Consider the following 14,584-nt stretch of genomic DNA (forward strand, 5'->3'; position numbering starts at 1 on the left):
TAGTAGAGACGGGGTCTCACTCTTGCTCAGGCTGGTCTCGAACTCCTGAGCTCAAGCAATCCTCCTGCCTCGGCCTCCCAGAGTGCTAGGATTACAGGCGAGAGCCACCGCTCGCGGCCTCCCACATTTTTAATCATAAAAATAAAACATTTGTTTCAGAACATTTGGATAATAAGAAAATTATAAGGAAAAAAATAAAAAATGTCTGTTAACTAACTAATCAAAAATAATCACCCTAACATTTTGGTTATAACCAGATTTTCCCTGGCAGGGATCACCATTGTTTTAAACTGTTTTGATGTGTACTGAGTGCTAGGCCTGGTGATATGTGTCAGGGATTCAGTGATGGGACAGGTCTGTCAATGTTGGCAAAGCACCAGTGGGTGCCAGGCCCCATGCTGGGCTCTGTGAATCGCTCACATTGGCAGGATTCCCAGGCTATGGAAAAACCTGGCCTGGCCCTTATACAAATGGTCCCTGGGTAGGGGTGGGAACCTCCAGGCAACTGGCCTGGGGCTGATACCTGCTATGGCAACCACCCATGGGTCCTGGCTGGCTTCTCCTCTGACCTTGGGCCAGTCCCAAGCCTCTTTGAGCCTCCCAGTCCTCGTGTGTTAGCTGGGGATGGTCACTGGCACCTCCAGTGGAGGTGCTGTGGGAACTGAGTGAGCTCACCAGCTGCAGTAAGGGTTCACTATTGGCCACAGCAGGTGGCTGAGACAAATGTAAAGACCTGGTCCACCACCTACCAGCCATCCGGGACTGGCAAACCCACAGGAATGGAAGGTTACGCAGGAACCACAAAGCCCATGCTTCCATTGTACTGATGGGAGACTGAGGCCAGGAGGAGTCGAGTTACCTGTCCAATGTCACCCAGCCCGGGCAAGCTTAGGACCAGAGCTTGGCGGCTCTCAGGCCTGGCCAGGTTCTGCGCACCTGTGGGTGAGGGGGGAGCTGGCCTGGAAGGGACACAGGAAGGGGAGGAGCAGGCTGGGAACAAGGACCCCCGAGACTCTCCCAGGACTGGAGAAATGTCCCCCTCCCCTGAGTTAGAACATAGCCTTGGGTCAAACAGGCCTGAATCTGAGGGTATTTGCTGTGTGACCTTGAACACATCACTCCCCTGACTCCACCCTCCATTTTCTCATCTATAAGATGGGCCCAGCCAGATCATTCCGAAAGCTAAATGGAAGAGCTTAGCAAGACCTTTGTAAACAGAAGCTGCTGCTGTCACTGTTGCCATTGCCCTGTTCCTGTCCCTTACCTCCTGCTTTTCCTCATCAGCCCCCAGCCCTTCTTGGGTCAAACTCTACCTGGCTAAGTTTGGGTTTTGTCTTGGGACACATGGAGCCAAGGCTGGGCTTGGGCGGGTGCTGGGCAGCCCTGCAGGTGGGGAGGTTGCTAGAGTGGGGAGGAGGCTTGGGAGACAGGCTGAAGCCTGCCCTGCCTTCTGGGCAGTGTGATCTCCGCCTCCTCCCTAAAAGTGGATGGGGTGGGGCTGTGGCCTAAAAGCAGCTGGGCTGGCCTGGACTCTGACCTTCCACTTGCTTGTCTCCAGCTCACCATGACCAAGCGGCTGCAGGCCCAAAGGCTGAATGGGATCGAACACAACCCCTGGTGAGCTGGCCATGCTGGGGAGGTTTGGGGGTGTCCTCTCAGGCATGGGTTAGTCACCCCTGGGTTTAGTAACGCAGGGGTACCCAGGATGGTCACGGTACGCAGACTGCAAGATTTGCAGGCACAGCCCAAAGAGAGGCAAGACCCAGGGTAGCCGGCTTGGGTCAGAATCTCAGCTTTACCTTACTTGGCTGTGGTGGCACAGGTGACATACTTGCTCTGAGCCTCAGCTCCCCAGTTGCAAAATCGAAGTTATGATACCTACCTGAAGGGTCTTGGGGAGGTTAAGGTGAACTGCTCTCTAATAGCAATAGGCATTTTCCCAGGCACCAGCCTGAGAGCTTTGCAGCGATTATTTCATTTCCCACTTGGTATGGAGTAAAATAAGCTTAGATAAGTAAGATCAGAAAGTAAGATACAGTCAGCTCTTCACTAGATGTTTGCAAAGTTGATATTCTTTTCTTTTTTGACTTGTTTTAATTACGAAAGTAACATACGCCCATTGTCACTAGTGATACAATGGTTACCATGGGAAGGGGCAAAGATTTAATAATTTCCCGCTCCCCCCACCTTTGGCCAGGTAGGTAGAGACACCTCTATATATTTGAAAAAAAAAAAAATAATGGCCACCACCTGGGTGTTCTCTAATTCAGTTCAGTTCTGACAACCATCAACCTGCAGACAGCATCAGATCCCACAGGTTGAGGGCTCAGTCCCACAAAGACCACCCCTACTTCCGATGCCAGTCACAAGCACAGGTTGTGGCCTGTGCTTCTCACCAGCCACCTATAAATCGGGGTTCCCATGTCCTGGGGTCCAATTTGCTAAAGCAGCCAACAGAACTCAGGAAGGCACCTACTTACATTTACCCATTTATTATAAAGGTCATTACAAAAGATACATATGAACACCCAGACAAAGACATGCATAGGGTGAGGTATGGGGAAGGGTTCCTCCAGGAACATCCATGTGTTCAGCTCTCTGGAAGCCCTTAGAATTCAGTCCTTTGGCATTCTTACAGAAGAAGTTTCAATGACCATTGATTTACTGGCTTGACCTGCAGCCCCTGTCCCCTCCCTGGAATTCAAAGGGCACCACTGAAAGTTCAGCCCTCTACTCAAATGGTTGGCTCCCCTAGCAACCAGCCCCAGCCCCACCCACCACTCCCATCCAGGTGCTATCTAGGGCCACCTCCCCCAGCTACCAGTCATCTCATTAGCATACAAGAGGCACCTGTTTTTTGTTTTTTTTTTTGAAGCAGAGTCTCACTGTGTCTGCCCCTGGTAGATTTTGGTGGTATCGTCATAGCTCACTGCAACCTCCAACTCCTGGGCTCAAGCGATTCTCCTGCCTCAGCCTCCCAAGTAGCTTGGACTACAGGTGTGCACCACCACGCCCACTAATTTTTCTATTTTTAGTAGAGACCGGGTCTCAGACTGGTCTCAAACTCCTGAGCTCAAGCTATCCTCTGGCCAGGGCCTCCCAGAGTGCTAGGATTACAGCCATGAGCCACCACTCTGGGCCCAATAAAGGTACTCTTATCACTCCAGAGAGTCCAAGGAGTTTAGCTGCTCTCAATTAGAGGGAAGAAAAACTTGTAGGCAGGCTGAGAAAGGTTATTTCCTGACTCGCAGACCCAGCAGAGTTGGTGGGGGAGCTGTTAGACTCCCGAACCCACCCCTGTTATTACAGAAGGGGAAACTGAGGCCAGGAGAGGCTACATCTCCTGCAAAGGCAGGGCAGAGCAGGAGCGGGCCTGGAAGGACTGCAAGGCACAGGCAGGGATGCCAGGAGAGTCAGCAAAAGAGAGTCCCAGGCTCCTGCCACCCTCTGGGATTAGGATCCTGCAGGCCTTAACAAGAGGCAGCTGTTCTCTACAGGGCCCTGAGTCCACTTCCCCGCTTTCCAGCCCTGTCTCTAAAAAAAAAAAAAAAATTGGAATGGAACATCCACCACTAGATTTTGAGTCCCAACTCCACCATTGGCTGTTGTGCGACTTTGGGCAGGTCACTGCCCACTCTGAGCCTGAACTATGTGTCTTCAGAGGCATTGTGGAGCTCTGGGGAAAATGACAAATTTTAGACATAAATGATACTAATTGATATGTGAATTCAACTCAGCCAAGCCTGACTTCTCTGCTCCCAGTCAGCCCAGAATCACATACCAGCCTCCTCGTCCGGCTCCGAGCCTCTTTCCCAATTCCCCAGAGTGGCATCCACTGGGCAGGGCCAAAACAAAGGTTGCTGGGGACCAGAGGTGCCCGGTGCAGGGCCTTAGCCTCGGTCTGTCCAGACTAGGGTCAAGAGCATAAACTGGGCCAGGCACAGTGGTTCATGCCTATAATCCTAGTGCTCTGAGAGGCCGAGGTGAGAGGATCACTTGAGCTCAAGAGTTCAAGACCAGCCTGGGCAACATAGCAAGATGCCATCTCTACTAAAAATAGAAAAAATTAGCCAGGCATGGTGGCGCACACCTGTAGTCCCAGCTACTTTGGAGGCTGAGGCAGGAGGATCGCTGGAGCCCAGGAGTTGGACGTTGCAGTGAGCTATGATGACACCACTGCACTCTACCCGGGGCAACAGATTGAGACTCTGTTTCAAAAAAAAAGCATAAACTGTGCTTGAGACAGATGCAGAATCAAAGGCTGGCATGCCTTACCCTAGCTGGGAGACCTTGGGCATGTCACTTGGCTCTCTGTCCCCATTGTGGTCCAAGATCAGGATGTACCTCAGAGGCTATCGTGAAGGTTACAGGAGCAGAGCATTTCAAACTGTGGTGTTGACAAATGGACCGAGGAGTCATGCAGTCAGTGTGGGGGTCTCACCTAGTATTTTTAAAGAATAGAGTATAATAGGATAGGATAGAAAATGCTGCCATAGATCACACCTAGAAGGATGACGTTTCTGCACTTGTGCTCTCCAGGATTTGTAATGTGAAGATTGTTCCTTACTCTGGGTCAGGGTGGAAGTTCAATAGCCCCTGGGCTGCTCCACACGATTGGTGCGGTCCCTGACCTCAAAGCAGGGGACTGCTTACGCCCTCACACAGGTCTTGAGGCTGAGGCACATGCTGGTTGCCCAGTTTTTCTAGAACAGACTCCGCACATGCTTACCCTGCCCTGGAAACAGACAGAAGTCAAGGTCGTCGGGGTGGAGGGGTAGGCTGGTGCCAACTCTCCATTTGTTCCCTAGGGTGGAATTTGTCAAACTCTCCAGTGAGCATGACGTTGTGAACTTGGGCCAGGGCTTCCCTGACTTCGCACCCCCAGACTTCGCCATGGAAGCCTTTCGGCGTGCTGTCAGCGGGGACTTGATGCTCAACCAGTACACCAAGGCATTTGTGAGTTTCCTGGCCTCCCCTGGAGGCCCCAGGGAGGAGGGAGCAGGCGTTTTTGGACATTAAGCTCACGGAGCTGTCAGGGTTCATGGGGCAGAGCCCAGGGAATTCATTCTGGCCATAGTTCAGTGTTTGCTGAGTGTCTCCTCTGTCCCAGGCTTGTGTCTCATGGCCCAGTGGGGAAGGCAGACAAGAGACCAGTAATGACAAAGGCAGTTGATACAGGCTGTAATGGAGGAGGACGGGGTACAGTGGGAGCAGGAAGGAGGGAATGAAATCTAGGGAGATTGGGGAAGACTTCCTGGAGGAAGTGACACTTAAACCAAGCCCTGAAAGACAAGCTGCTGCTTGGATTATACTTTAAATCCAAACTTTTCCTGTAAAGGGCCACATAATAAATATTTACCAAGTATTGAATCGGAACAATGGTTCTTAAACTTTGATATGCCTCAGAATGGCCTGGATGGAGGTCTCCTCCAATTCCACCATCCAGAGATAACCACTGCCCGCAGCTTGCTACTTTGCTTAAGAGTGTTCTAGACTTTTTCACTGTTCTGACTTTTAAAAATGCCTATAAAAACATATGCACGTGCACACATATTTACTCCATGTGAGGCAGACACACATGCAACATCTGTGTTGCATTTTTTAACACAAATGGACTCATGCTATACATGTCCTGTAACTTATTTCAATAAAAAGAATGTCATGGGCCAGGCATGGTGGCTCACGCCTGTAATCCTAGCACTCTGGGAGGCCAAGGTGGAAGGATTGCTTGAGGTGAGGAGTTCAGACCAGCCTGAGCAAGAGCGAGACCCCGTCTCTACTAAAAATAGAAAAAAATAATTAGGCAACTAAAAATAGAAAAATTGGCTGGGCGTGGTGGCACACACCTGTAGTCCCAGCTACTGGGGAGGCTGAGGCAGGAGGATTGCTTGAGCCCAGGAGTTTGAGGTTGCTGTGAGCTAGGCTGACGCCACGGCACTCTAGCCCGGGCAACAGAGCGAGACTCTGCCTCGAGAGAAAAAAAAAAAAGATCAAAAACAATGTCACGGACATCTTTCCATGTCAGAACAGCCTCATTCTTTTTAATGGCTACATAGTATTCTGTCACCTATGCAGGGACCAAGGGAAAGGTTTCCCTTACCCTCTGAAGGTTCACTGAAAAAATCAATGCACAAAAGTAAATTAATAGGAGAAATGGCATACAAATGTATTAACATGCATGTGAGGGAGAACCACAGAGTGATTACCCCATATCTAACAGGGCCCAGATACTTAAATAGCCTCATTTCAGAAGGCAGGAGGAAATTAGGAATATAGGTGATTCTGTTGAGGAGCAATAAATGATTACTAGGGCTAGGGAGAGTGAATGGATCCAGGAACAGAGATTAATGTGTAAATGGTTCTCAGGTGTGGTGACTCTTGCCTATAATCCCAGCACTTTGGGAGGCTGAAGCGGCAGGTTGGCTGAGCCCAGGAGTTGGAGGTTGCAGTGAGCTATCATAAGAGTCTGTTGAGGTGTGGTTTGCATTGTTGGTCTTTGTTTCCATAGTAGATACTGAGAGAACAGGAAAGGGAAGGAAAATCGATTGTTTCTGGGTTCATCGGTCTTTTATGTAGATAGAGGAAAAGTCTTTTCCAGCATCTGTTGATCTTTAAGGGCCTTTAATTCAACATACTCATTATACCAGGGAGCTGTGAAGTTCCCCGCACTCCTTCACCCAGATGTGCCATTATTTATTTAACCAATCTTACAAGGGCACTAACATTATATCAGATATCTCACTGTCATAAACAATGCCACAGTGAATAGCCCTGTGTGGACAGCTTTGCATACATGTGCATTGCTCTAAGATAAACTCCTCGAAGTAAAACTCGTGAATCAAAGGCTATAAACATTTAAATATATGCTAGATAGATATTGTTAAATTACCACTCATGTACACGCCTGCCTCAAACCTCAAACTCCTGGGCTCCAGCAATGCTCCTGCCTCAGCCTCCCAAGTAGCTTGGACTACAGGCATGTGCCACCACACAAAGCTAATTTTTTCCATTTTTAGTAGCAACGGGATCTCCCTGTTGCTTAGGCTGGTCTGGAACTCCTGACCTCCGGTGATCCTTCTGCCTTGGCCTCCCAGAGTGCTAGGATTACAGGCGTGAGCCACCACGCCCAGCCTCTTTTTTCTTTTTTCAGACAGAGTCTTGCTCTGTTTCCCAGGCCAAAGTGCAGTGGCACCGTCATAGCTCACGGCAGCCTCGAATTACTGGGCTTGAGCGATCTTCTTGCCTCCTGAGTAGCTAGGAATACAGGTGCACACCACCACCACACCTGGCTGATTTTTTTTTTTTTTTAGAGATGGGGTCTCACTCTGTTCCCCAGGCTGGTCTTGAACTCTGGGCCTCAAGCGATCCTCCCACCTTGGCCTCCTAAAGTGTTGGGATTACAGGCATAAGGCCCTGCGCCCAGCCTAACATTATATTCTTATAATATGGTAGCAGTATTTCATCATTGCTTTGATTTGCTTTTCTTTAGTTATTATTATTTTCATATGCATCAGCATTTTTTCTTTCATGACCTACCTTTGCTCATTTTTGCATTTGGGTGTATATCTTTGTCTTGCTGCTTTGTAAGAGCTCTTTACATATTAAATATCTTTACCTCTTTCTCTTATGTTTCAATGTTTTTGTCTTTTAACTTTGCTCATGGTGCTTTTTGTTGTGCAGAAAATTTTCAGTTTTGTGTTCTAGACAAGGTTTCAATCACTTGGCTTAGCCTTGAGTATTTCATAAGTGGCCTCGGCAAACAAGCTTATGGATCCAATCTTCCTCTCAAAGTGGGGTACTTCCAGAGCTGCAAAATAAAGTCCTATTCTTGCCCATCAACTGTGTATGACCTTGGACAAGTTATTTCCTTTCTCTGGGTCTTTATTTTTTCTGCCTGTCAAATGGTGGGGATCAAATAATATCTGTCTTGCAAGGCTGCTGGGAGGATGGCACAAGGGTGGGCCAAGGCTGAGCCTGCTGGCTAACCCCTGCTGTCCTGGCAGGGTTACCCACCACTGACGGAGATCCTGGCAAGTTTCTTTGGGAAGCTGCTGGGACAGGAGATGGACCCACACAAGAATGTGCTGGTGACCGTGGGAGCCTACGGGGCCCTGTTTACAGCCTTCCAGGCCCTCGTGGATAATGGTGATGAGGTGAGTGGCTAGGCTTGGGCCAGGTGGGGGAGGGGTCAGGGCCATGCTGACCCCAGCTAATCTGATCCTTGTATCAGGTCATCATCATCGAACCTGCTTTTGACTGCTACGAGCCCATGACGTTGATGGCGGGGGGTCACCCTGTATTTGTGTTCCTGAAGCCAGTAAGCATGCTAGGTGGGGTGTGGGTGGGCAGAGGGACCCCAGGCATGGGCTGAGTTGGACCCTGGGAGGTGGGAAAGGAGGAGAGAAATGAAGGAGGCCAGTTCCTCTGAGCTAGGTGTGTGTTCAGAGCCTAGAGGAAAGGAGGTGAGGACAGATGCCTGGGGGAGGAGCTGAATGTTCACTGGGTTGATATTGCTACCCGCTGCCACCTGCTCTTGCAGAGTCCCATCCAGGACGGAGAACTGGATTCCAGCAGCAACTGGAAGCTGGACCCCACAGAGCTGGCCAGCAAATTCACCCCTCGCACCAAAGCCCTGGTCCTCAACACACCCAACAACCCCCTGGGAAAGGTACCTTGAGAGACCCCTTCCAGGGACCCCTCCAGACTGGGTTCACATCCCCACCCTGTTCCTGATTTGCTGCTGTGGGGCCTCAGTTTCTTTATCTGTGAAGTGGGAGGGCCACACGTGATGAGCTCTGAGGATTGAGGCTCCAGAGGCCCCAGCGACAGCGGCAGGAATCCCCAGGGAAGACAGGGCTAGGGTGGGGGAGTGGGCTGGGTGCCTCCATCACTTCCCAGTGACCTTGGGACAGTGACTCGGCCTCTCACAGTGTTTCCTCATCTGTAAAATGGGAACATGAAAGAACCATCCTCACAAGGTCAGGATTGCAGGGATCCAATGGGATGGTGCGGAACAGCCCTTAGCACCAGGCTTGGCTATATCCTTTAATCTCTCCTAGCAGCCCTCTGAGTTTGGGGACGGTCCTGGCTGCAGGCCTGTGCCCTCCTTGGGTCCCTGCAGGTGTTCTCCAGGGAGGAGCTGGAGCTGGTGGCCAGCCTGTGCCAGCAGCACGATGTGGTGTGCATCACTGATGAGGTCTACCAGTGGCTGGTCTACGACGGGCACCAGCACGTCAGCATCGGTGAGCCAGGCTGGCCCGGAGGCCCCTCCCCTGGGTGTTGGTGGCAGGGCTTTGACCTGCTCTGAGAGTCAGTGCAGACCTGGTGGTTAGGACCAAGAGGTCTGGAGCCACACAGGTCCTGTGGCTTTTTCCTCCCTGAATGCAAAGGATCACAATAGCATCTGCCTCCTGGTTGTTGAGAGGTTAAGATAAAATAAGTCCTGCAGATAGCTTAATGCATAGAGGAGTCCAGAGTGTTGGGCTACAAATGTTCCTGGGGTGCAGGCCACCATCCCCCTGCCCCCCACCTCCATTTCACCTGCTGCTCCCTTTTGTCTTGGGCAGCCAGCCTCCCTGGCATGTGGGAACGGACCCTGACCATCGGTAGTGCTGGCAAGACCTTTAGTGCCACTGGCTGGAAGGTAAGTTGATGAGGGTGAGGGATAACCCCCTCCCCAAGATCTGTGGCAGGTGAGGTGGGGCTGGGAATTGAGAAAGGGTTTGTCCAGGCCTGGAAGGGCCTCATCCCCTACCTGTGTTCCTGGTCCAGGTGGGCTGGGTCCTGGGTCCAGATAATATCCTGAAGCACCTGCGGACTGTACACCAGAACTCTATCTACCACTGCCCCACACAGGGCCAGGTGAGGAGGGGCAGGAGACCCCACAGTGGGGGCAGGGGTTGCCACAAAGCCCAGGCTGGAGTGTCAGCACACCTGACCTACCTGTCCGTCTGCCCTGCCTAGGCTGCAGTAGCCTGGAGCTTCGAGCGGGAGCAGCTGTACTTTGGCCAGCCCAGCAGCTATTTTGTGCAGTTCCCACAGGCCATGCAGCGAAGCCGTGACCACATGATCCGCAGCCTGCAGTCAGTGGGCCTGCGGCCTGTGATCCCCCAGGGCAGCTACTTCCTCATCACAGACATCTCAGACTTCAGTGAGTGGGACTGGCCAGTCTGGGCAGTGTCTGGGGCTGGAGGCCGCCTAAGGCTTAGCATGGCCTCTGTCCCCCAGAGAGGAAGATGCCTGACTTACCTGGCACTGAGGATGAGCCCTACGACAGCCGCTTCGTCAAGTGGATGATCAAGAACAAGGTGGACTGGGCCTCCGCTAGGGCCACCATGTATGGTTTCACGGGTTGTGGGCTGTTCGGGGGTGCCTAGCAAGGGGCTGATGGGTCAAAGTCCAGCCCAGCCTCTGCCATGAGCCCTGGTACAGGGTTGCATCTGCTTCAAGGAATGGGGAACCTGTTTCTAATTCGCACAAAGGTGCTATGTAGGCTGACAGGATTTCCTGCCTCTCTGGAACTCAGGTCTTCCTGTCTGTACTGTGGTGAGTCGGCCCATTAACTCTGAGCTAGTCCTTCTAGCTCAAATCTGTGACTTAAGGCTTCTTTCTGTCCTGATACACAATCTTCCCTCTCTCGGCCTCCATCTCCTCGGTACACAGGGGGACTTGGCATGACGTTCTGGGATTCTTTTCCTCTGACCTTGATACACCACTTTGAGATGCTGGAGCTAACTTCCCTTCATTCCCCATCATGAGGCTCTCTCTGTCCCCCTGTGCTGAGGCCGTGTTGAGACGTGGCCATCCTCCTCCCCAGGGCTTGGTGGCCATCCCCGTGTCCATCTTCTACAGCGAGCCGCTTCGTAAGCGCTTCGACCATTACATCCGCTTCTGTTTTGTGAAGGTAAAGGGCGTGGCTGGGGGAGGGAAGCCCTCACCGAGCTCCTGAGGCTGCTGGGAGTGTGGGGAGCAGGTGGGACCGACCTGTGTCATGCAGGATGAATCCACGCTCCGCGCAATGGATGAGAAGCTACAGAAGTGGAAGGCCGAGCTCAAGCCCTGAAGCCGCCTCTTCAGCCCTGATCCACCAGTCCCCACACGCTTTTGTGGGATCTTTCCAGGTTGGGGGAAGATGGTACTGGAAGACCCCTTCTCTGTGACATAGAGTGTTCCCAGGGAAGAGCCCCCTCCTTGGTCTTGGGGAGTCAGGTGTTACCTCTCCACAGCGTCTATACTCAAGGTGAGGGAGGCCTGACTTGGCCTCTTCCTGCCCCTCCCTGGGTCGAGTCACAGGGCTTTGGGTTGCTTCTGGTCCCCCCAACGTGACTGAGACTGGCAGGGTAGAGTCCTGCAGTGTATCCGGACTCAAGTTCCGAACCTGCACTGCCCCAGCTAAGGCTCAGGTGTAACCTCTGCCTTTCTTGTCTAATCTTGACCTTGGGAAGTTGCCTTTAGTCTTGAGTCCTCAAGCCAGCCCTTTCTGCCCATAATAAAGTTTTAAGTTATTCAAACACTTAACTACAGCTTTCCTCTGCTTCACACTCTGGTGCTGATAGCCAACCTAGACTTGGTCAGGATGGGAGGAACCTCAGAGAACCTCAGACCCCCACACACACACTTTGTGCAGACTTTCTTGTGGAGTAAAATCGAGGCCCAGAGAAGGGCCAGGACTTGGGACTTGCCTCAACTGCATTCCTCACCCTCTGTCAATTTGATGATAACAGTAGCGGTTACTGGTGTTGGGTGTTGGGTGCGATGGCTGGGTGGGTCAGGGGTGTCGTGCGCATGTGTGTTTGTAGAGGATGGGGGCTTCTGACAAGGAAGACACAGACATTCCCAGAGGAGAGAGAACTGCCCCAGTATGGGCCGTGGGCCGGGAGGGCCAGGGACTTGCAGAATTAGACAGGAGGAGGAGGAGTAGCTAGTAGGATGTTCGTCCCACAGGAAAGCAAAGATAGCTCCTGCATTCACTTGTAAGGTGGTCAGAGGGGACATGTCTTGAAGTTGCATTTGCATAGTGAGCACATGTTCATATCATGTGTTTAATTGGGGAAGCTGTTGGGAACATATGGTATAATAAAAAAAATTTTGGCCTTTGTCCCTGATTTTTGGAGCAGAACTCATAAAACCCATAGAATTTCTGAGAAACAGGAGTGTCTGTTATTCATGAGGCATCCCTTTGAACCTTCACATTAGAAAGTCAGAACTTCTAACCCATCCCTGCCTCCAGGGAGGGGAGAGGGACTTTGAGCTCAATCACATGGCCAATAATTTAATCAGTCATGGCTATGAAATAGAACCTGTTTAAAAATGTTACATCAGATTTAGTTTAAAGATCTAATTAGCTTTTATTAACAAGTCTTGGCAACATCTCATTCTATAAAATAGAATGGGTGTTCCAAATTGCTTAGCAGTGGGGGTTGGCTTTATAGTCAGAAAAGGGCTGAAGAAAGCAGAAATAAGGAAGAAAAGGGTATTGGTTCCTTCAAAGTTACTTTCCCTACAGGGCCAAAATGAGGGGGGTTTCATATCATGCTGGCTCAGGTAAACTGTACTCCCGATTGGTTGCTGTGAATCTTCTGAGGGGTTTTTTGGAAAACTGGCCCATTTCAAAGTTCAGTGTGATTAAGTGGCACTTAGCACAGGTGACTGTTCTAGTTTGGTCCGGTTTATTGGGGTCTAGTGCAGGAGCTCAGTCCAAAACAATGGTCTCCAATATGTTTTTGTTTAACAAAACCTATATAAAAACCCTAAAACTGGGCCAGACACTGTGGCTCACTTCTGTAATCCTAGCACTCTGGGAGGCCGAGGCGGGAAGATTGCTTGAGGCCAGGAGTTGAAAACCAACCTGAATGAGAGCAAGACCCTGTCTCTATAAAGAATACAAAAATTAGCTGGGCGTGGTGGCTGACATCTGTAGTCCCAGCTACTCAGGAGGCTGAAGCAAGAGGATCACTTGAGCCCAGGAGTTTGAGGTTGCCGTGAGATATGATGATTTGAATCCATCTCAACCTATGTGTGAATTAGCAGCAAGATTCAATGTTACTATTCCAACAATATTGAACCATTTGAAACAAGTCAGCAAGGTAAAGAAGCTGGATAGATGGGTTCCACATGAATTAAATGAGCATCAGAAGAGAAATCATCTTGAAGCTTGCCTTTCTTTGCTATCATGACATAAAGGCAAACCATTTCTGCACTGTATTGACACGTGTGATGAAAATGGATTTTTTGAAAAATGGAAACCGTCCGCAAAAAGGGTAAAAAAAAAAGGCCGAAAAAAAAGCCCAAAACCAAAAATCCACAAAAAAAAGCTAATGGTGTCTGTTTGGTGATCCAGTGCTGCTATTATCCACTACAGCTTCATGAAACCTGGTCAATCAATTACAGCGGATGTCTACTGCAACCAGTTGGATGAAATGAGGATAGTTGTGATTAAGCAGACGAGATTGGTCAATAGAGACAGGTCAATCCTCTTGCAAGACCACTTTGTAAAGTTTTTTAGCGGCAAGGAGAAAGAAAGACAGAATGGGGGGCCAAACAACGTGGCTTTATTGAGCGCTCCCGGGCGAGGTTCGAGGGGCCCGAGAAGTCGCGCCGCCCAGAAGTTTTGAGCAGGCTTATATATGTTTTAGAGTTGTGGGATGGGGGTTTTTCTGGCGCGAAGAGTTTTAGGGCGGGTATTGAGAAGTAGGAGGGGCTGGTGGTATGAGTGGATTCTAGGAGGGGCTGGTGGTATGTGTGGATTCCAGTAGTCAAAACTTCTCTTATCTGGGTGAACATTTAGGTGTGGTTACTATTTCTTCTTTAGGGAGGGGAGGGGTGCCCACCACCAGCCTTACACATGTGTCGAAAAAACAACACTGCTCAAGCTACAGAAACTGGACTTAGAAACTCTCTGTCATCCCCGGTATTCACCAGACCTTGCACCAGCTGACCACCACTTCTTCCAGGCTTTGGACCCCTTCTTGCAAGGAAAAATATTCAATTCTCAACAAGCTGTGGAAAAGGCCTTTCAGGATTTCATCACCACTTGTTCTCCAGGCTTCTTTGCTGCTGGCATAAGCAAGCTACCGTTAAGATGGCAAAACTGTGTCAATAGTTTAGGCACATACTTTGACTAATGGTACTGCTTCTTGTTTGAGATACAAGAAACTCAACTTTTGATTGAAAATCGGACATTTCATATTTAATGACCTAGTTTTATTTTGAAAAGAGTATCACATTCACTACTGACAAAATGGCACAGGCACTTTGGAAGAGTTGACAATTTCTTATAAAGCCAAACACAGTCTTACCACAATATCCAACAATCCTAGATTTTAACCCTAATGAACTGAAAGGCCATGTCCACATGTAAACCCACCCACAAATGTTTATATCAACTTTATTTATAAGTGCCAAAAACTGGAAGCAACCAAGATGTCTTTCCAAAGGTGAATGGATAAACAAACTGTGCCACATACATACAATGAAATATTATCCAGCAATAAAAAAAATTGAGAGGCCGGGCACGGTGGCTCACGCCTGTAATCCTAGCTCTCTGGGAGGCCAAGGCGGGCGGATTGTTTGAGCTCAGGAGTTC

At 50.1% G+C, this 14,584-nt stretch overlaps 1 protein-coding gene across 7 annotated transcripts in view; it reads left to right on the forward strand.

The window, feature by feature from the left end:
* The window catches only part of CCBL1 (cysteine conjugate-beta lyase, cytoplasmic), a 44,628-nt gene extending 33,154 nt beyond the window's left edge, over window positions 1-11,474 (forward strand). For 6 of the 7 annotated variants that reach the window (XM_012639874.1, XM_012639878.1, XM_012639873.1 and 3 more), the window contains 12 exons: window positions 1,559-1,617; window positions 4,809-4,956; window positions 8,004-8,153; window positions 8,231-8,317; window positions 8,540-8,668; window positions 9,122-9,242; window positions 9,567-9,643; window positions 9,772-9,861; window positions 9,964-10,150; window positions 10,228-10,307; window positions 10,817-10,903; window positions 10,997-11,474. In XM_012639874.1, the coding sequence (XP_012495328.1) occupies window positions 1,559-1,617; window positions 4,809-4,956; window positions 8,004-8,153; window positions 8,231-8,317; window positions 8,540-8,668; window positions 9,122-9,242; window positions 9,567-9,643; window positions 9,772-9,861; window positions 9,964-10,150; window positions 10,228-10,307; window positions 10,817-10,903; window positions 10,997-11,062 (1,281 nt within the window). In that variant the 3' untranslated portion in view covers window positions 11,063-11,474. Of the gene's footprint in view, window positions 1-1,558; window positions 1,618-4,808; window positions 4,957-8,003; window positions 8,154-8,230; window positions 8,318-8,539; window positions 8,669-9,121; window positions 9,243-9,566; window positions 9,644-9,771; window positions 9,862-9,963; window positions 10,151-10,227; window positions 10,337-10,816; window positions 10,904-10,996 lie in introns of all 7 variants that reach the window. The other variant, XM_012639876.1, reaches the window with a different exon arrangement.
* The last annotated feature ends 3,110 nt before the right edge of the window (window positions 11,475-14,584 follow it).

The sequence above is a fragment of the Propithecus coquereli genome, unplaced genomic scaffold (genome assembly GCF_000956105.1).
Source record: "Propithecus coquereli isolate 6110/MARCELLA unplaced genomic scaffold, Pcoq_1.0 Scaffold142, whole genome shotgun sequence".
NCBI lineage: Eukaryota > Metazoa > Chordata > Mammalia > Primates > Indriidae > Propithecus > Propithecus coquereli.